General features: G+C 44.7%; 1 protein-coding gene across 1 annotated transcript in view; it reads right to left on the reverse strand.

The window, feature by feature from the left end:
* GARNL3 (GTPase activating Rap/RanGAP domain like 3) overlaps positions 1-14,745 on the reverse strand; it is a 132,718-nt gene that overhangs the window by 82,756 nt on the left and 35,217 nt on the right. Inside the window, exon 3 of the mRNA XM_080927048.1 lies at positions 12,958-13,027. Within this exon, the coding sequence (XP_080783174.1) occupies positions 12,958-13,027 (70 nt within the window). The remainder of the gene's footprint in view (positions 1-12,957; positions 13,028-14,745) is intronic.

The following is a 14,745-nucleotide window of genomic DNA, read 5'->3' on the forward strand; positions in this document are numbered from 1 at the left end:
GCTATGCTGCAGCTGTGTGTGGTGCTGGATGGCTCATCTCCTGTTCTGCTGTGTCTCATTTTCAGTCTGTATGCACTGCATGCAGGGAGGGGTAAAGGACATGCTCTGGGGTGCAGGGGTCCCCTCTGGCTGTATCCTTGCTGTTGGCCCTGTTCTGCTGGGACAAGAGACAAAGCAGCAATGGGGGAAGCTTGGCAGCCAGGGAGCTCAGCATCTTGGTGTTTAACTAAGGCATCCTGGGATCTATGGAGAAATTCCAGGGAGACAAGAGAATCACCGGGAAGCTGACAGGCCAGCTAGCCTGGAGCTCATAGTACAATGGCAGAAACCAAAAAGTTTGTCTCAACATGCTTACTTACATACACAAATACTTAAAAAGTTGGGGGTGATCTTTGCATTACAAGGGTCCTACTTACTAGCACCTCTATTTTTCTTCAAGAAAACAGTAGGCAAGATGGGGGGGAGGGTTCTTTTCTAACCACTCACAAAGAGACCTTAGAGGAACAGTAAAGGGATTCTGCAGAGCTGAGGGGTCAAGAGCCTGAGAAGGAAGTTTGCCCAGAGGATGTATTGAGAAGCAAGTAGGAAGCTTCTCTGTGCAGAACCCAGCTTCATTACCACCAGTACAACAGGCAGGCCAAAGTGAAATTCAGCAAGCTGAGAGAGAAGATACCCTGGCACCCCTACATACTTGTAGAATTCAAACTGGCATCCAATATTGGTGTCAGAGGTTGTGGAGGGAAGGTGTGAGCCCAAAGGTCTGACAGAAGTCACATCTTCATGGCCTTGACCACCTTGTGGATGTGGCTTTGTCAGGCTCAACAGATCTTCAGTTACTATGCCCAAGGCCAACAGATCGTTTATTGCTTAGGGCACTTGCCCCTGAAGTCACATGAACAGCCTACTGTGTGATCACAAACTCTTTCAAGTGCCAATTGTTTTGAGACACGATGGCTTGATGGTTTGCTCACCTAGTAAATGCACCAGAATCTGCTTGAGGGTCAGCTGCTGGAGGCAGATGCTGCTGGAAAATGCTCCAAAGAAGCACATAAGGAGGCAGGGCTAAGAAAGGACCTCTGTGTTACCAGAGTTGGTGACAAGGATGCTCAGGTCAACAAGCTTATCAGGGGATGAACTAAGGAGTCTATGCAGCCTCTCTGTAATATGGCTAGCTACTGAACAGTGACTACTCACATCCTGAGAAGAAAACAAGTAGAAAAGTGGCTTTAGATTGCTGGCATTTTCTCAAGCTTTGGTAGGGAGCTGAGCAAACACTCCTTCCATACTCCTCTTCCAACCAAAGCCACTGTTCTATGTGACTTCCAGAGCTACTGGATCCATCAGCACAGAAGTCCTGCCTGCCCCACCCCACTGCGGACCACTACAAGACACATACCCGCTAGATGCTGGAAGTTATGAGCAAGCTTTGTGTAAGCTGTCCGTGCAGCTGCTTGGATCAGAGAAGCTTCAGCCCAAGAAGAGGCCAGTGATGTCTGAGGGCTGGGGGTGATATTCTGAATGCAGAAGATACAAGGTCGGAAGAGCTGTTTTGTTTTGCTTGAAGGTTTTGTAGGAAGAAAAACAATACAACAACTGTGTAACTTAGAACCATAAAGGCACGTGACCTCCAATCATAAAAATAAAATGGAAGCATGTGTGCCCTTAGCTACTCTTTACTATAAAACTGAAATAAAATTGTAGCTAAGCAGTCATTCCCTGAGGGAGACAGAGGACATGTTCTCTTTATAATGGCACATGCGGAGCTTGTGGATAGGACAGGAGGCTCCTGGGAACTTCAAATGGACAATGGAGGGCTTTCCTGGGGGAAAGGAAACAAACAGTTTTTGAACACCTAGGAGCAATTGTGCTCGCCTTGCTTGCCGGTATCTGAGGCCACATGGGAGGCAGGGCTGGAGGAGCAGGACTTTGAGGCCGGCTTGGGCAATACAGCAAGACCCTGCTTTGTACAAAGTAAAAGAAAAATGAAGTAGTCCTCAGTTTAGATGCCAGACAGAGCATGAAAAGGGACAGACTGAACCAGAGGCTGGGAGAAAGGGTGAGCACAGAGAGATGGGAAATGCCTGCCCCCCTTTAACACTGAGAGTGGAACTTAGGACCTTGTGATTATGCAGCAAGCACTTTACAAAATTATTTCCCTGACACCTTGATTCTTTTTCTAAAGGTCACAGCCAACAAATGAAATTAGACATAAATAAGAAATAAGAGATATAGAGAGGAGACAATGCTGTTGGTAGAAGAATGTCCATTATTCAAAGGATGACTCTTGTTTTTAAGTAAAGAGGAAGAATAAAATACAGAAGCCTATTTTGTGTGTTAATGCAATTGCTAAAGACACACACACTGAGTCTTCACAGCAACTACCTACAGGCCACCGTAGGATATTCAAGATGGACTTCATTGTCCTATCTGTGCTTTTCAGTTATTTCAAACTCTCCTATAGCCAATATACTGTTTTCCAAACCACAGGAAGATAGACCCACTTTTTATGCCCACATGCATATACACAAATGTAAGAAATACTATAAGATGTAACTGAAAGAAATAACCAGACACTGGATTTTAGCAGAACCGATGCTCTAGCCAGTATATGGACATCTGGTAGCGAGCTTGGAGCTTGCTGTGAGTACAATGAAAAAGTGGTCCCCATGCTGGGCAAGTTAAAGACTATCTGCAAATAATTACAAGGCAAAATATGACTGGCATCCTGAAGAAATGCAAAGATATATAAGGTTCCAGAGAGTGAAAGGTGAGTGGTCCATTAAGGCAAACAGGGAAGGAGACATGAAAGAGCTGAGGCTTGGCAGAGGCATATGGAGAAGAGCATTCTGGAAGGATGGCAGGGTTTGAGGAGGCCTGGGAGGCTGTGATAATCATAGGTGGAGGGCTGTTTGCTGGTTTCTGGGCCCACGAGCTGAGGCTCAGTGATGGATAAGAGCAGGTCATAGAAGCCCTGGAACGTGGACATCATGCCTAGGAGCATGCTATCGAGGGCCTGATGCTGGGACCTGTTTGGCCGAAAGCATCAGGATATTGCTAGAACTGTACACGAGGGCAAACACTCCATACAGCCATAAGGAAATCAAAGCCCCACACTTCCTGTTAATTACAGCTGAGGGTGCAGTCAGACTAGATCTCATCTTATCCAGAACTTTTGAATGGAATCTTTTAAGTCAGAGGAGCCAGGAAAAAAAAAAAAAAAAAAAAAAGGACAGGTCAAAGAAAGAGGAAATGAAACAGATGGCACCTAAAAAGGAATGTGAGACGCACGCCTCTCTGTCTGTTCTTTCCCTACCTCTTCCGGAGAACAGGCAAGAAGCACGTAAGGAAATAAATGTTACTTTCAAAACAGAATCTCCTAAAAATGCCAGTCGATTCCAGATACCATGAATTAGAATGCACATTGTTGTTAGGTGTAATAAAGTTTAGGGGGTACTGGGACAAGGTAAGATCACAGTATTTTGTCATTTATTAACGATTTACTTGTGTGTGTGTGTGTGTGTGTGTGTGTGTGTGTGTTAGTATTCGGGTGTTCTCAGAGGCCAGAAGAGGGTATCGGATCTAGAATCCCAGGTGGCTGTAAGCTACCCAGCATCAGTGTTAGGACCTGAACTTGGGTCCTCTGGAAGAACAGCAAGCACTCTTAGCCAGTAAACCATATATCTCCAGTTTTAAGATCATAAAATTTTAAGCAAATACCATCAATCCACTGCAGGTAAAGTCTGTGTCTGGGGGAGTGGGCAGCCTGTCATTTGCTATCTCTGTGACCTTAGACAAGTTAGTTATCCTTTCAGAACCACAGTGATGGGCAGATCAATCTGTGGGTCCTGTGAAATTTCAATTAGTTCGCATATACAAAGCACCCAAAAGACCAATGGCATTGGCTATGTCCACTGATGTGTACAACAAGAAGGCCTCTGGTGCTCTTGTTAGGACCAGTTTGGGTGGGAGCAAGAAAGGTCGCAACAAAAGAAGCAAGAAGGGGAGTCACCTCCTCCCTGAGAGAACTGAGGTGTGGCTCAGAACAAGAGCTCAGAGAATGGCTGAAATGTATTTCCTGACTGAAATGCCTGCGAGTCTACAGAGCCAGCTCAGTGTGAGCTGTCTGAGAGACTGAGCCACTAAAACGTGGAGGCCAAGAAGCATGTGATCCCCACAGTACCTGCTTTTATTAGGAGGGTAAAGTAACTCATTATAAATTATTATCCCATCTAACAGTAACTGGGGTGTGAGACTGTGGGCCTTTTCTGGTCCACCAGTCACAATATGAGACATTGGATTTTTATTTTTTTTGGTCATGATTTTTGCTGCTAAATTTACTTAGTAGGTAAAAGGGACATGAAGGTCTCTAACAAAGAGGCAGTGAAGCTCTTGGAGCTGTGGGGTGTATCTGTGTGCTCTGTGGAGACGATGCTGTGGAGTCAGGAGAAAGCTGAAAGGAGAGGATGTTGACTTAAGGGCACAGTACCGTGTCCCAAGATGCCAGAGGCCAGTTAGCACGCTAGATAAACTCATACACTTCTGAGAGCCCACAGATCTGTTTTCAGAGTCCATGTGAAGACAGGCTGACAAAAGACATCTTTTGTCATCCATTTTTAACAGCACCATATGAAGTAAGAAAACAGTTGTCACTCTCATGTTCACGGCACATTGTCAAGGTTACAAATTTGATGGCAGACCCTCATAAACTCACAAGAAAACATGGGGCTTTTATGAAACTTTCAGAACTGAAAACACTTTCTTCTCATCAGAGAACTGTGCAAGGCAATCACAGATTTCTGCCAAGTCAAAGGTCGGTTTTGGGGGGCTGCAAAGATGGCTCAGTGATTAAGAGTACTTTCTGCACTTGCAGGGGACCAGGGTTTGATTCCCAGCACCCAGACAGGCCAGAAGAGGGCATTAGAGCCTTGGGACTGGAATAACAATTGTTTCTGTCTGAATGTACACTGTAGCCTAAGACACAGACCTGGGTTTAAATGTTACTTCTGCCATGTGTTCGCTGTAGGACCTCAGACCATTAGTGCATGGGACCCATTCAGGACTCACACGTTTTCTGGATATCCACAGGCTGAGGCACAGCCAAGCAACACCTACCTCATCTGGTTGTCTGAGAACATTCATTATGCAACTGCATTTTGAATGTTCAGAATAGCACATGGTAAGCATCTAATGAATGTTAGAACTAATAATAGCAAAGTAAACTCATAGCCACAACAGAAGACATCTGAAGGCCCCTCCAGTGCTACTCTAAAAACTGAGGCCCCTCAGGGAGCCAACCTGCTGCATAAGACTCAGACACAAGCCAGATACACTGGAGAATATCTGCCCAGACAGGGATTTTAGTTGTAGAATGTTTAATTCTTGATATTCCTGAGGGAAAGTTGCTGTTACCTTCTCTAATCTCTCAATTTGGTCATGCTACATGGAATATGATTTTGCTCATAAAATTTCCTCAATTTCCCCATAAACAGAAAGCATCATCAGCTTCAAATGGAGAACAAAATTGCTCTGTTAGGGATGCTGAACCAGCAGTTAAGTCACTCATTAGCAAAGGATCGTCTCTGTAGAATATTCCCCCGAGTTGTAGTTTATATTTGTGCATGAACAAAAATACGAATGACTTCTTACCAAGATACGAGGGCTGCTTGATAGCTTGGTTAGAGAAGTGCTTGCTAAGCAAGCATGGGGTCTCAGTTTGCTCCCCAGAAACCGTGTTCACAAGGCTAGGCACCCACCTAGATGTCTTATGTCACCAAGTAAAGTCTCCAGTGCTGACGATGGGTTACATTTTGCTGGGTCATTGAATGAAGGTGTCCCACAGACACCCCCACCCCAAACATCATAGGCTACTGTCAAGGGTATTGGTTTTTCTCTCCTCAACTTTATCAAAGTTCTATCACTGAAGACATTACAATAAGCTGATGCCCAACTAGAGGCTGTATCCCTGCTGATAGCATTCATGGGATGTACTAGAAGGTACTTTACTACTGGAGGGAGAGGAAAGTAATCATTAGTGTCATGTAGCAGTGATCCCATGAACCTACAAGAGCAAGTGGTCCACAGGATATACTAGTGTAATAGTGGATATGTATGGGTCTGACCAGTCACTGTGTGTGTTTAATATTGGATTTAAGGCCCATTTCATGAGATGCAACCCATACCTGACACTGCCAAACTGGTGGAGAACTGAGAGCCCAAGACTGGATAGGTCATGGCCCTAGGGGAAACCTACTACTGTTACTGTGCTAAAGGAACAGAGAAAAAGTGAGAGCTCTCCAGTTGTACAATGTGCAGAGAGTGAGTGGCTTCTAAGCTGTCAATGGATGTCTTTACCAAACCTCCCTCCTTCAGGCTCAGGAATATATATGGAAAAGGATAGAGGATTTTAAGAGTCAGAGGGAATGAATGGCTCCAAGGAAGCAATCCAATGTCTTCCAGACATGACAGGGTTGGGTAAAGCACATATGCCCTCACAGAGACTGGCTGCATGAATAAGGCCTGCACAGGTTCAAACCAGACAAAAGCCCAGCACCGAGAAAGGGTTGCAGACACAAAGACCCACCCTTAACCAAGAAGCTATTTGCAACTGATACCTGCTGGAAAGGGAAAATCAGTTCTCTCCAATGAAGTGTCATTAGGTGGATCAACCACACTCTAGGGGAAGCCCCATGCCCAGGAGTAGTTGGTGTACACAGATGAACTGCCACTGTGTGTGTGTTGTGTGTGTATTGTGCACATTCGTGTGCACTCATGGGCTTTCTATTTTGTTTTGGTATATTTTGTCTTATTGAGGTTTTTGCTTTAATTCTTACTTTGTTTTTGCTTTCTGACAGAAAGAGAAAGAAAGAACATGATGTTGGTAGGCAGGGAAGTGGGGAGAGAATCTGGAGGCATGGGAAATATGCTCAAAATATGTTTCTGAAATCTTTATAACAACATTATTATTTATAATGATAAATGCTGAGCATAGTGACATGTGCTTGTGTTCCATCCCCACTTCTAAAGAGACATATGGGAGGAATTTTGGGGCTTCCTGGCCAGGCAGCCTAGCCTACTTGTTGAATTTCAGGACAAGTGAGAATCCCTGTCTTAAGAAGCAAGGAGTGAGGAACCTGAGGAATACCACCTGATGTTGACCTCTGGCCTCTACACACACACACACACACACACATTAAACAACAACAACAACAACAAAACCTCTGAGGATCTTCCAGTATGAAAGTCTGCAGATTCAGAACAGGTTCATTGACAACTACTCAGACAGCACATATGCCAGACATCTTTTGAGGCCACTCTGAGCTCCTAACAATAAAACCCTGCCACCTTTGGAGGCAAGCATCTCTCTGCTTCTTCCCTGCCCAGCAGAGCAGCATGCATACAGAGAGTGTGAGCTCACCTGCTAAGACGCGATGCCAAAAGGGATGGACAATATTCAGATTTAGGCTACTCTGAAGTCACTTGCAGATGGTGACTTCCCAGAAGCAGAAGAGGCAGAGATGCCCGACAGTCTGCAGCTGGACTGCGCTGGGTAGGGTCTCTACGATGCTCCTGCCATTTGTCACTTCTCCGTATCAGTTTCCTGCCCACCCAGTCAAAGGCCAAGAACAGATCAATAAAAGCTACAATCTTTTGCCGCCCATGACGGATTTCGATAGGAGGCGCTGAGAGATGGTTGATGCTGCACGGGCTGGACCTTGCTTGGACTGTTGCCAGGAGAGCCTGGACTTGCAATCCATCAGGAAGAAAGATGGCATCTGTTGAGGCAGGATAGCCAGCAAGCTAATGAGTCTAACTGTGCTGGTGGTAGTCAAAGGGGCTTGGTTTCTCTTTTATTTGTTTTTCATGAGTTAGGAACTGTTCTCTAGTTTTCTCTCAAGCTAGAACTCTCATTCTTCAACCAGTATCATTGAGACTAATGCTCCTGCTGTGTTTAGTACAGGGTTATATGAGCAAACAAAAGCTAGGCTTCCTAGCTGGGAGAGGCTTACAAATCTGCATCCTTACTTATGGAACCAATGAAAGTGGCAAGGCTATGAGTCCACTAGCAGGGGAAGAAAGTTTCATGAGATGCTTTTAAATAATCCACTGCACAGAGACTGTTGTGGATCCAGTGTGTGTGTGTGTGTGTGTGTGTGTGTGTGTGTGTGTGTATGCAACCATGTGTGCGTGCGTGGAGGCCAGAGGTGGCTTCAGTGGCTTCCTCTGCTCCTCACCACCTGATTTTCTGAGATGGGGGTCTCATCAAATCTGGATCATTGATTGGCTAGACGGGCTGGCTAGTGAGCCCTCAGGTCCTACGTGTAGTGTTTCCCAGGGCTAAGGTTAACAAGTGTGTGCTGCCACACCTGTAATAAGGCATGAAGAATGTGGACTCAGGTCTGTAGCCGCCAGCACTCTCCCTGCTGAGCTCCCTCCTCAGCACACTACACTCATGTTTAAGCTGGCCTCCTTGGAGACTCCCTGCCCTTTCCACAAACTCTATTGAGGGAATGGTTTAAGAGGTTCATGTGTATCAAATGACCCCTCTGCCCCGATACATACCCAATCTAAGAGGAATGAATCTATAATTTTCTTTTTGAAATTTGAAACTCAAAATTCAAGAAATGAGACTATGGTGGGAATTAAGAGTTGGAACCTATATGATCCAGGGTGATTGGGAAACTGACATCAAATTGAATAATTAAAAAAAAATATTTAAAAAAATGAGTATATGCCAGTCTAGCGTTAGTCTCTAGAAATAAATACAACAGTGAAGAAGACAGACATGGATTCTCCATCACTTGCAATGGATGTGAGAGTAGTGGGTAAGTCAACTGCTGTCCAGTTAAGGAACAGTGGGGAGCAGTTGTGGATTTCGGGGGCGGGCGGGGGGTGAGCTTTGGGAAGACAGCATCAAGCTCAGGCACGAGAAGCACTAGGGAATCCTTGCAGAAAGCGAGTGCAGAGGCTCTGGGGCATGGAAAAACTGAGGCTGTTCAAGAGCCAGTGGGATCAGAAGTCAGAGCATGGCGAGCAAGGTGGAGTAAGGGTCACAAGGGTCATAAAGATGATAAGAGTCAACAGTTCAAAATGAACCACGGGGCAATCACGAAGGAAAGGGTTGTACATTCACAACACTTTATAGACTATCGGTCTGCTGGAGGACAGACCAATGAGGTAGAAGAGAGAGCCCCCATATTAACTCACATATATGGCCAACAGATGCTTTTGAAGGGTGCTGTGACCTAGCAAAGGAGGAAAGGCCAGTCTTCATCAAATGGTGCTGGGAAAGCCCAGGATATGCATGTTAAAGAGCAGGGTGAAAAGCTCTCTACTCTCACATATACAGAAGCTAACTCAAATGAATCAAGGATATGTAACTATAAATTCTTAAAAGAAAGGGGACTGGAGAGGCAATGTGCAACAAAGGTGGCTGGTTTGGAGAGAGAAGACAGGGGCAGACAAGGAGAGGAGAGAACAAGGTGTCATGTGGCCTGGGGAGAAACGGTGCTTGCTCCTGTCCTTGGAGACCCAGCTGTGTATTCTGTGCTTTTCCCAGAGAGACTTGCCCAGACACATCTGGCAAGTTATACTATAGTGAAGCCAGATGCCTGAGGCTCAATCCACATGCTCTTGGAAGGAAACAAGCTCTGGGTACCACAAGGTGGTTTGTAGGCTGGGGACAGGACAGAGCTGCTTTCTGAAGCTAGACCACTGACAGCTGACAGACTGACTTATCTCTCCACTCCCCCTGAGAACCCAGCATGGTGCCTGCCACATGGATGGTCTTCAAAAAACGGAGAGAAGGCTAAAGAACCCTGTCCTGAGTCTTCAGAGATCTGAGCTTCTTATGAAATTTATAACCAACCGACACCTGTGGAATGAAGTTCTAAGTCTACTGTACTAAGTCCCAGTACTGACTTGAATGGCCATACTTAGCTCTGCCCAAAGATTGCTATAGATACGTTTTTTTTTAAGGGCAAAATTTACACTAAATTTTTCCTGGCAACGTTCTCTGAAGTCTGAGTTCTGGGTTCCCAATAGTCTTCCTCACATCAGGTTAAGAAAAACTATAGACCCATTTCCTGATAAACATAGAACATACATATCTGTTGTTTTTTTAACCACACAGTAGGTCATCACACATGGACATTTCACATCAGGAGGAAACTGTCTTTTATGAACACATGTGAACTGTTTTCTTGTTTTCCTCTAACACTCAGTAACTGCTGGTTCTATGGCATTTACCTTGTAAGTACCCAGGGTGACCTAGTATAAGGAAGGTATATGAAAAGATGTTACTTTATGTAAGGGGCTTTAACAGCCTTGGAGAGACCTGGAGCCAATCCATCCATAGATACTAACTGCACTGTATTACTCTGAGGCACAATTCTTAGGTCCCGAAGCTGGATTTCTGTTCATTCTAACCATCAGTGTGGATGTCCTTTCAGAGATGGAAAAACTAGGCACAGTGTAATTTTACAAAAGGAAGGAAACTGTTACATAGAGAATGGCTCATCATTAAGTTGGACTGCCACATCCAAATCAAAATGGTGACTCTGCAGGTGACATGCAGAGAAGATATTTACAAAACTGTTAAATGAAAGAAGGATAACACAAGATTAAGTGGATGATTTTATTCCAACCATGTCAAAGGAAAACGGATACATAGCTTTAAAGAGCAGAGGGCTGAGGAGGAATGAGAACGCAGGTACAAGGTGATGAGACTGTCTACTGAATTCTAGAATATATTTAAATGCTAATTAAAATACTTGTTTATTTTTGCGTGTGTGACTATTTTGTCCATATGTATGACTACATCTGTGGAGGTCAGCAGAGGGAGTCAGATCCCCTAAAGCAAGAGTTACAGTCGACTGGGAGCCACCATGTGGGTACTGGAACTTAAAACTGGGTGCTTCAGAATGATAGCAAATGCTCTTAATTGCTGAGCCATCTCTCAGCCCTATTTAAACGTTATTTTATGATATTTGTAGAGGGTACACACACACACAGCTCCAGAGGAAAATCATGAACAAATAGATGAGGAGCTTTCTGTTCATTGTGTCGCCATCCTGTCAGGGCTGACGGGTGACTCCTCAGCTGGCTCTCCTGGGGCTGACAACATCAATGGCAGTCTGGGAACTTGTCAGAAACTCAGACCGTGGGTTAACTCCAGACCTGCTGTGTCTGTAACTCAGCTTTCCCTCTGACTTTGATGTCTCAGTTCATCTGCGGTTCTCAAAGACCATTCTGGTATCTGTGCTTTGCACACATCTGTGAGCTCATCCATCACACCTATGGTACCTCCCTATGTGCACGAGGGCTCTGGACCGCTTCTTGGATCCAGTCTAGTGTTCATCTGCTACTGTGGCAGGTTAACAGGGAATGTGCTAAGGGCTGGGTGCCATTGTCTCATCCTCAGGGCAAAGCTATAGGAGAAAATGTTAATATCCCTATTCTGTGGATGAGAAAACTGAGGACAAGAGATGCTCAAGATCATGTCAGCAGCAAATGATGGAACAAGAAAGTCGTGGAGCACACACCGAGAAGTCACACCACTTTACTGTGACTGGTGACAGAGGTCTGTGGGGGAGTGGAGATGTGAACTGAAGCCGCTCTCTGTCACCACTACTTCCTGTGGCCTCGCCTCTGTCAGGTAAGGCCATCTGTTCACTGCTCTCACGGAACATCATTGCCACGCCTGTCTGCTATCTATTATTTGCCACCCCCTCACATCCCACCATCCTTCCACCTTCATGAGGCCTTCCATCACCTCCCTGAAGGTCCCCTGTAGGTGGGCGGCTCCCTCCTTTCGTGCTCCTGTCATGTGACTTCCGTGCCTCTCTATTTAGCCTCCTGCTCTGAATTACACGTGTGCTCGGACTCCTTGAGGGAAGACTGTGTCTGAGTCGGAGTGTAAGGGGTTGACAGTGACTTACAGAACAGGCACCGAATCAGCTGGTGTACCTTTGATGTGGCCATCCTCACTCTTTACATGATGCATGGAATCTGATCGGATGAAGGACAGGGAGCCCCCTAAGAACAGGGGCCAACCCTTTCATTCATTTTACACTTGCAACATGCTCCGCCCTGAGCCAGGCGCACAGTCAGTCTGTTCTGCACACTTAGAATCAATTGGAGGACCAGTTTACTCGACTTGGGTGTAAACTGCTCTCCTAGTTAAAGCCTGTGAAGGTGCAGCTTGTATTAGGAGTGGGAACCTGGCTACTAAGCTTGTGGACAGAAACAACATATTTTTAATCAACAGAATAGTAGAGTTAATGACCAGTAATAACTAGTACCTTTTATAAGCACATTTTCTGAAATTGGTTTCATGCAATTGGAAAACTAAATCGCAATCCTATCTTAAAAATTGAGTCTATCAATGCTTTCATTTTATTTCCCCTCTTTCATGAGGAACATATACTCTAAAAATCATATCACAGACTCTCTTGTCTCTTGTTATAAACAATTAATTTCATTTTAGACATTTATCGTCTGTCACAGTTACTGATCTGGTCCAACTAATAGGGTTATGACAGGAAAATACCGCACACGTTCCAACTCCTGTCCCATGCCCAGAAAGCAAAGATACAATCAGAATGTCAATAGTCAATACACTTTTAGAACTAGATCTGTAAACTTTTAGAACAAGATAATATGAAAATGAAATACTAGCTTTCTTCATTCACAAATTATTTAATTCTATGCACTGCTTAATAGAGAAAAATTCTGAGCCACAACATATTTTTAACAAGCTGGAAGACATGAGATTAAAAGCAATGGCAATGTAAAGGCATAAAGGTGACCAAGTGACCATAACCTTTACTGATTCAAATTAAATCTCGGCACAGCACAGTCTGATTGATAGTAAACATACAACAGAGGGGTTGATAAGCTCGGCAATCACCTCTAAGTCTGAATCAGTGCACCACCACTGAACAGACAGCATTAACTTACCAGCTCCACAGATCCATAATGTTTCCTACTGAAATCCCCACGTCTACAGCCTAGGTCTTCTGAGACGGAGCTGGAACAGAAATGCCTCATCAGTGTGACACATAGCGATCTGGCTACACACCTTCTGAGAAAGAAAAAAAAAATAAAGAAAGAAAGGAAAAAAAGGCTGCTATGGAACAGGTTTGCAGTGCCCAGACGCCTCACTGCAGGGGAGCGTCCTCGCAACAGACTCGGTCCCCAGCAGCCATTGCAGAGTCAGGCTTTCATGAAGCCCTTAGTCAAAAGAAAAACGTCCAAGTCAGCCCTAGAAGTATAGGTAATGATTGAATTAAATATTTAGTTCATTTGGAATCAATTGAAATTCCCAGCGCTATTGGCTGCTTAAGACTTCACTCAGTATTACCGAAGGGGATGGCAACCCTGCAGGAACTTGAGGCAAGGGACAAAGCTGCTGAACCAGATCTTGCAATTATCTTTTGCTTAAAAGAATAGAGTCTCTTTGTCCCAAATATGCAACATTAAAAAAAAAAAAAAAAAAAAAAAAAAAAAAAAAAAAAACCCAGCACCATTTAAAGCTGTATTTTAAGGAGGAGACAAAAATTCCCAAATCCGCATCGGCTCCCCTCCCTCCCCCCTCCAGCTTTTAATTTAAGATTTTTATGTGTTAACATGAAACAGAGAGAGAGAGAGAGAGAGAGAGAGAGAGAGAGAGAGAGAGAGAGAGAGAGAGAGAGAACTAACAGAAAATATAAACATCTAACATCTGAGTATATTTATTTTTGGCATGGCAGCAACTAATACTTCCCACCCTCCCCTCTGTCCCCACCCAGACAGGCTTAAACAAGATAAGCAAACTCACATGCTGTGGTCCAAGAGCAATTAAAACAAGGATGCAAATTGCTACTGCGTTTGCACTGCATGCATAGCTCCCCTCTCCAAAGGCATATACCTAATTGACTATTCAGTCTATCTAGGACTCCACACAGTAGCCATGAACCCACAGGCAGCCCCCCAGTACCAACAGTTTTTGTAAGTTTAGCTTGACCATGTCATGCAAACAGCTCTAATACAACAGAAAATGAGACCCTGCAAGCATCACGTTTCACCAATTCCAACTGCTCGGACTGTCGCATGCAGAGACAGGTGCACTCAGTACCTCTTCATCCTTCCTTACAAGGTAGCTACATTTTCTAAATTACAGCCCTCCTGGCACATTCGGCAAGAGACTGACTCTGATGCTCAGCATCCACAGAGCTGACTCTCTGCCAGGGCACTGTTTGATAGGCTCCAAGAAAGACAGCATGAGAGAAATGAGATTAGAGTCTAATGGTATTCTGCCTCCACCATTTCACAGAGATGGCTGAATTAATCTTATATGAGAAATTTAACCTTTTCTTGCCCTTACTCCTTTAGCTTAAAATGTGTGGCATAACAATGCAAACAGTCTGGAAGGGGGTGCCTAGGCTACCTTCCTGCTTGGATGGATATGGTTTGTTCCCCCCACTCAAAAACACGCGCACACACAAATCTTTAAGAGAGACTAACACAACTTTCCTCTGTGGTCTGTCCCAGCCTGGCCTCTCTAGTCAGAAAACACTCTTGGAAGTACTGCCCTTGTCCTGCATTTTGGTTCCAAGGTCCTTTCCTGTAAGGCTGGGTCACCATGGACCAGCACATGTTCTTGAGAGGTAGGTCTCTGCACAGCAAAGACCAGGCAGAATGGATGCTCTGTCCCGACTGCAGCCCTGGCTGAGGTTTCAGTCAGGACCATGATGAAATCAACCTCAA

This window comes from Micromys minutus, assembly GCF_963924665.1.
Source record: "Micromys minutus genome assembly, chromosome: 13".
Classification (NCBI taxonomy): Eukaryota; Metazoa; Chordata; class Mammalia; order Rodentia; family Muridae; genus Micromys; species Micromys minutus.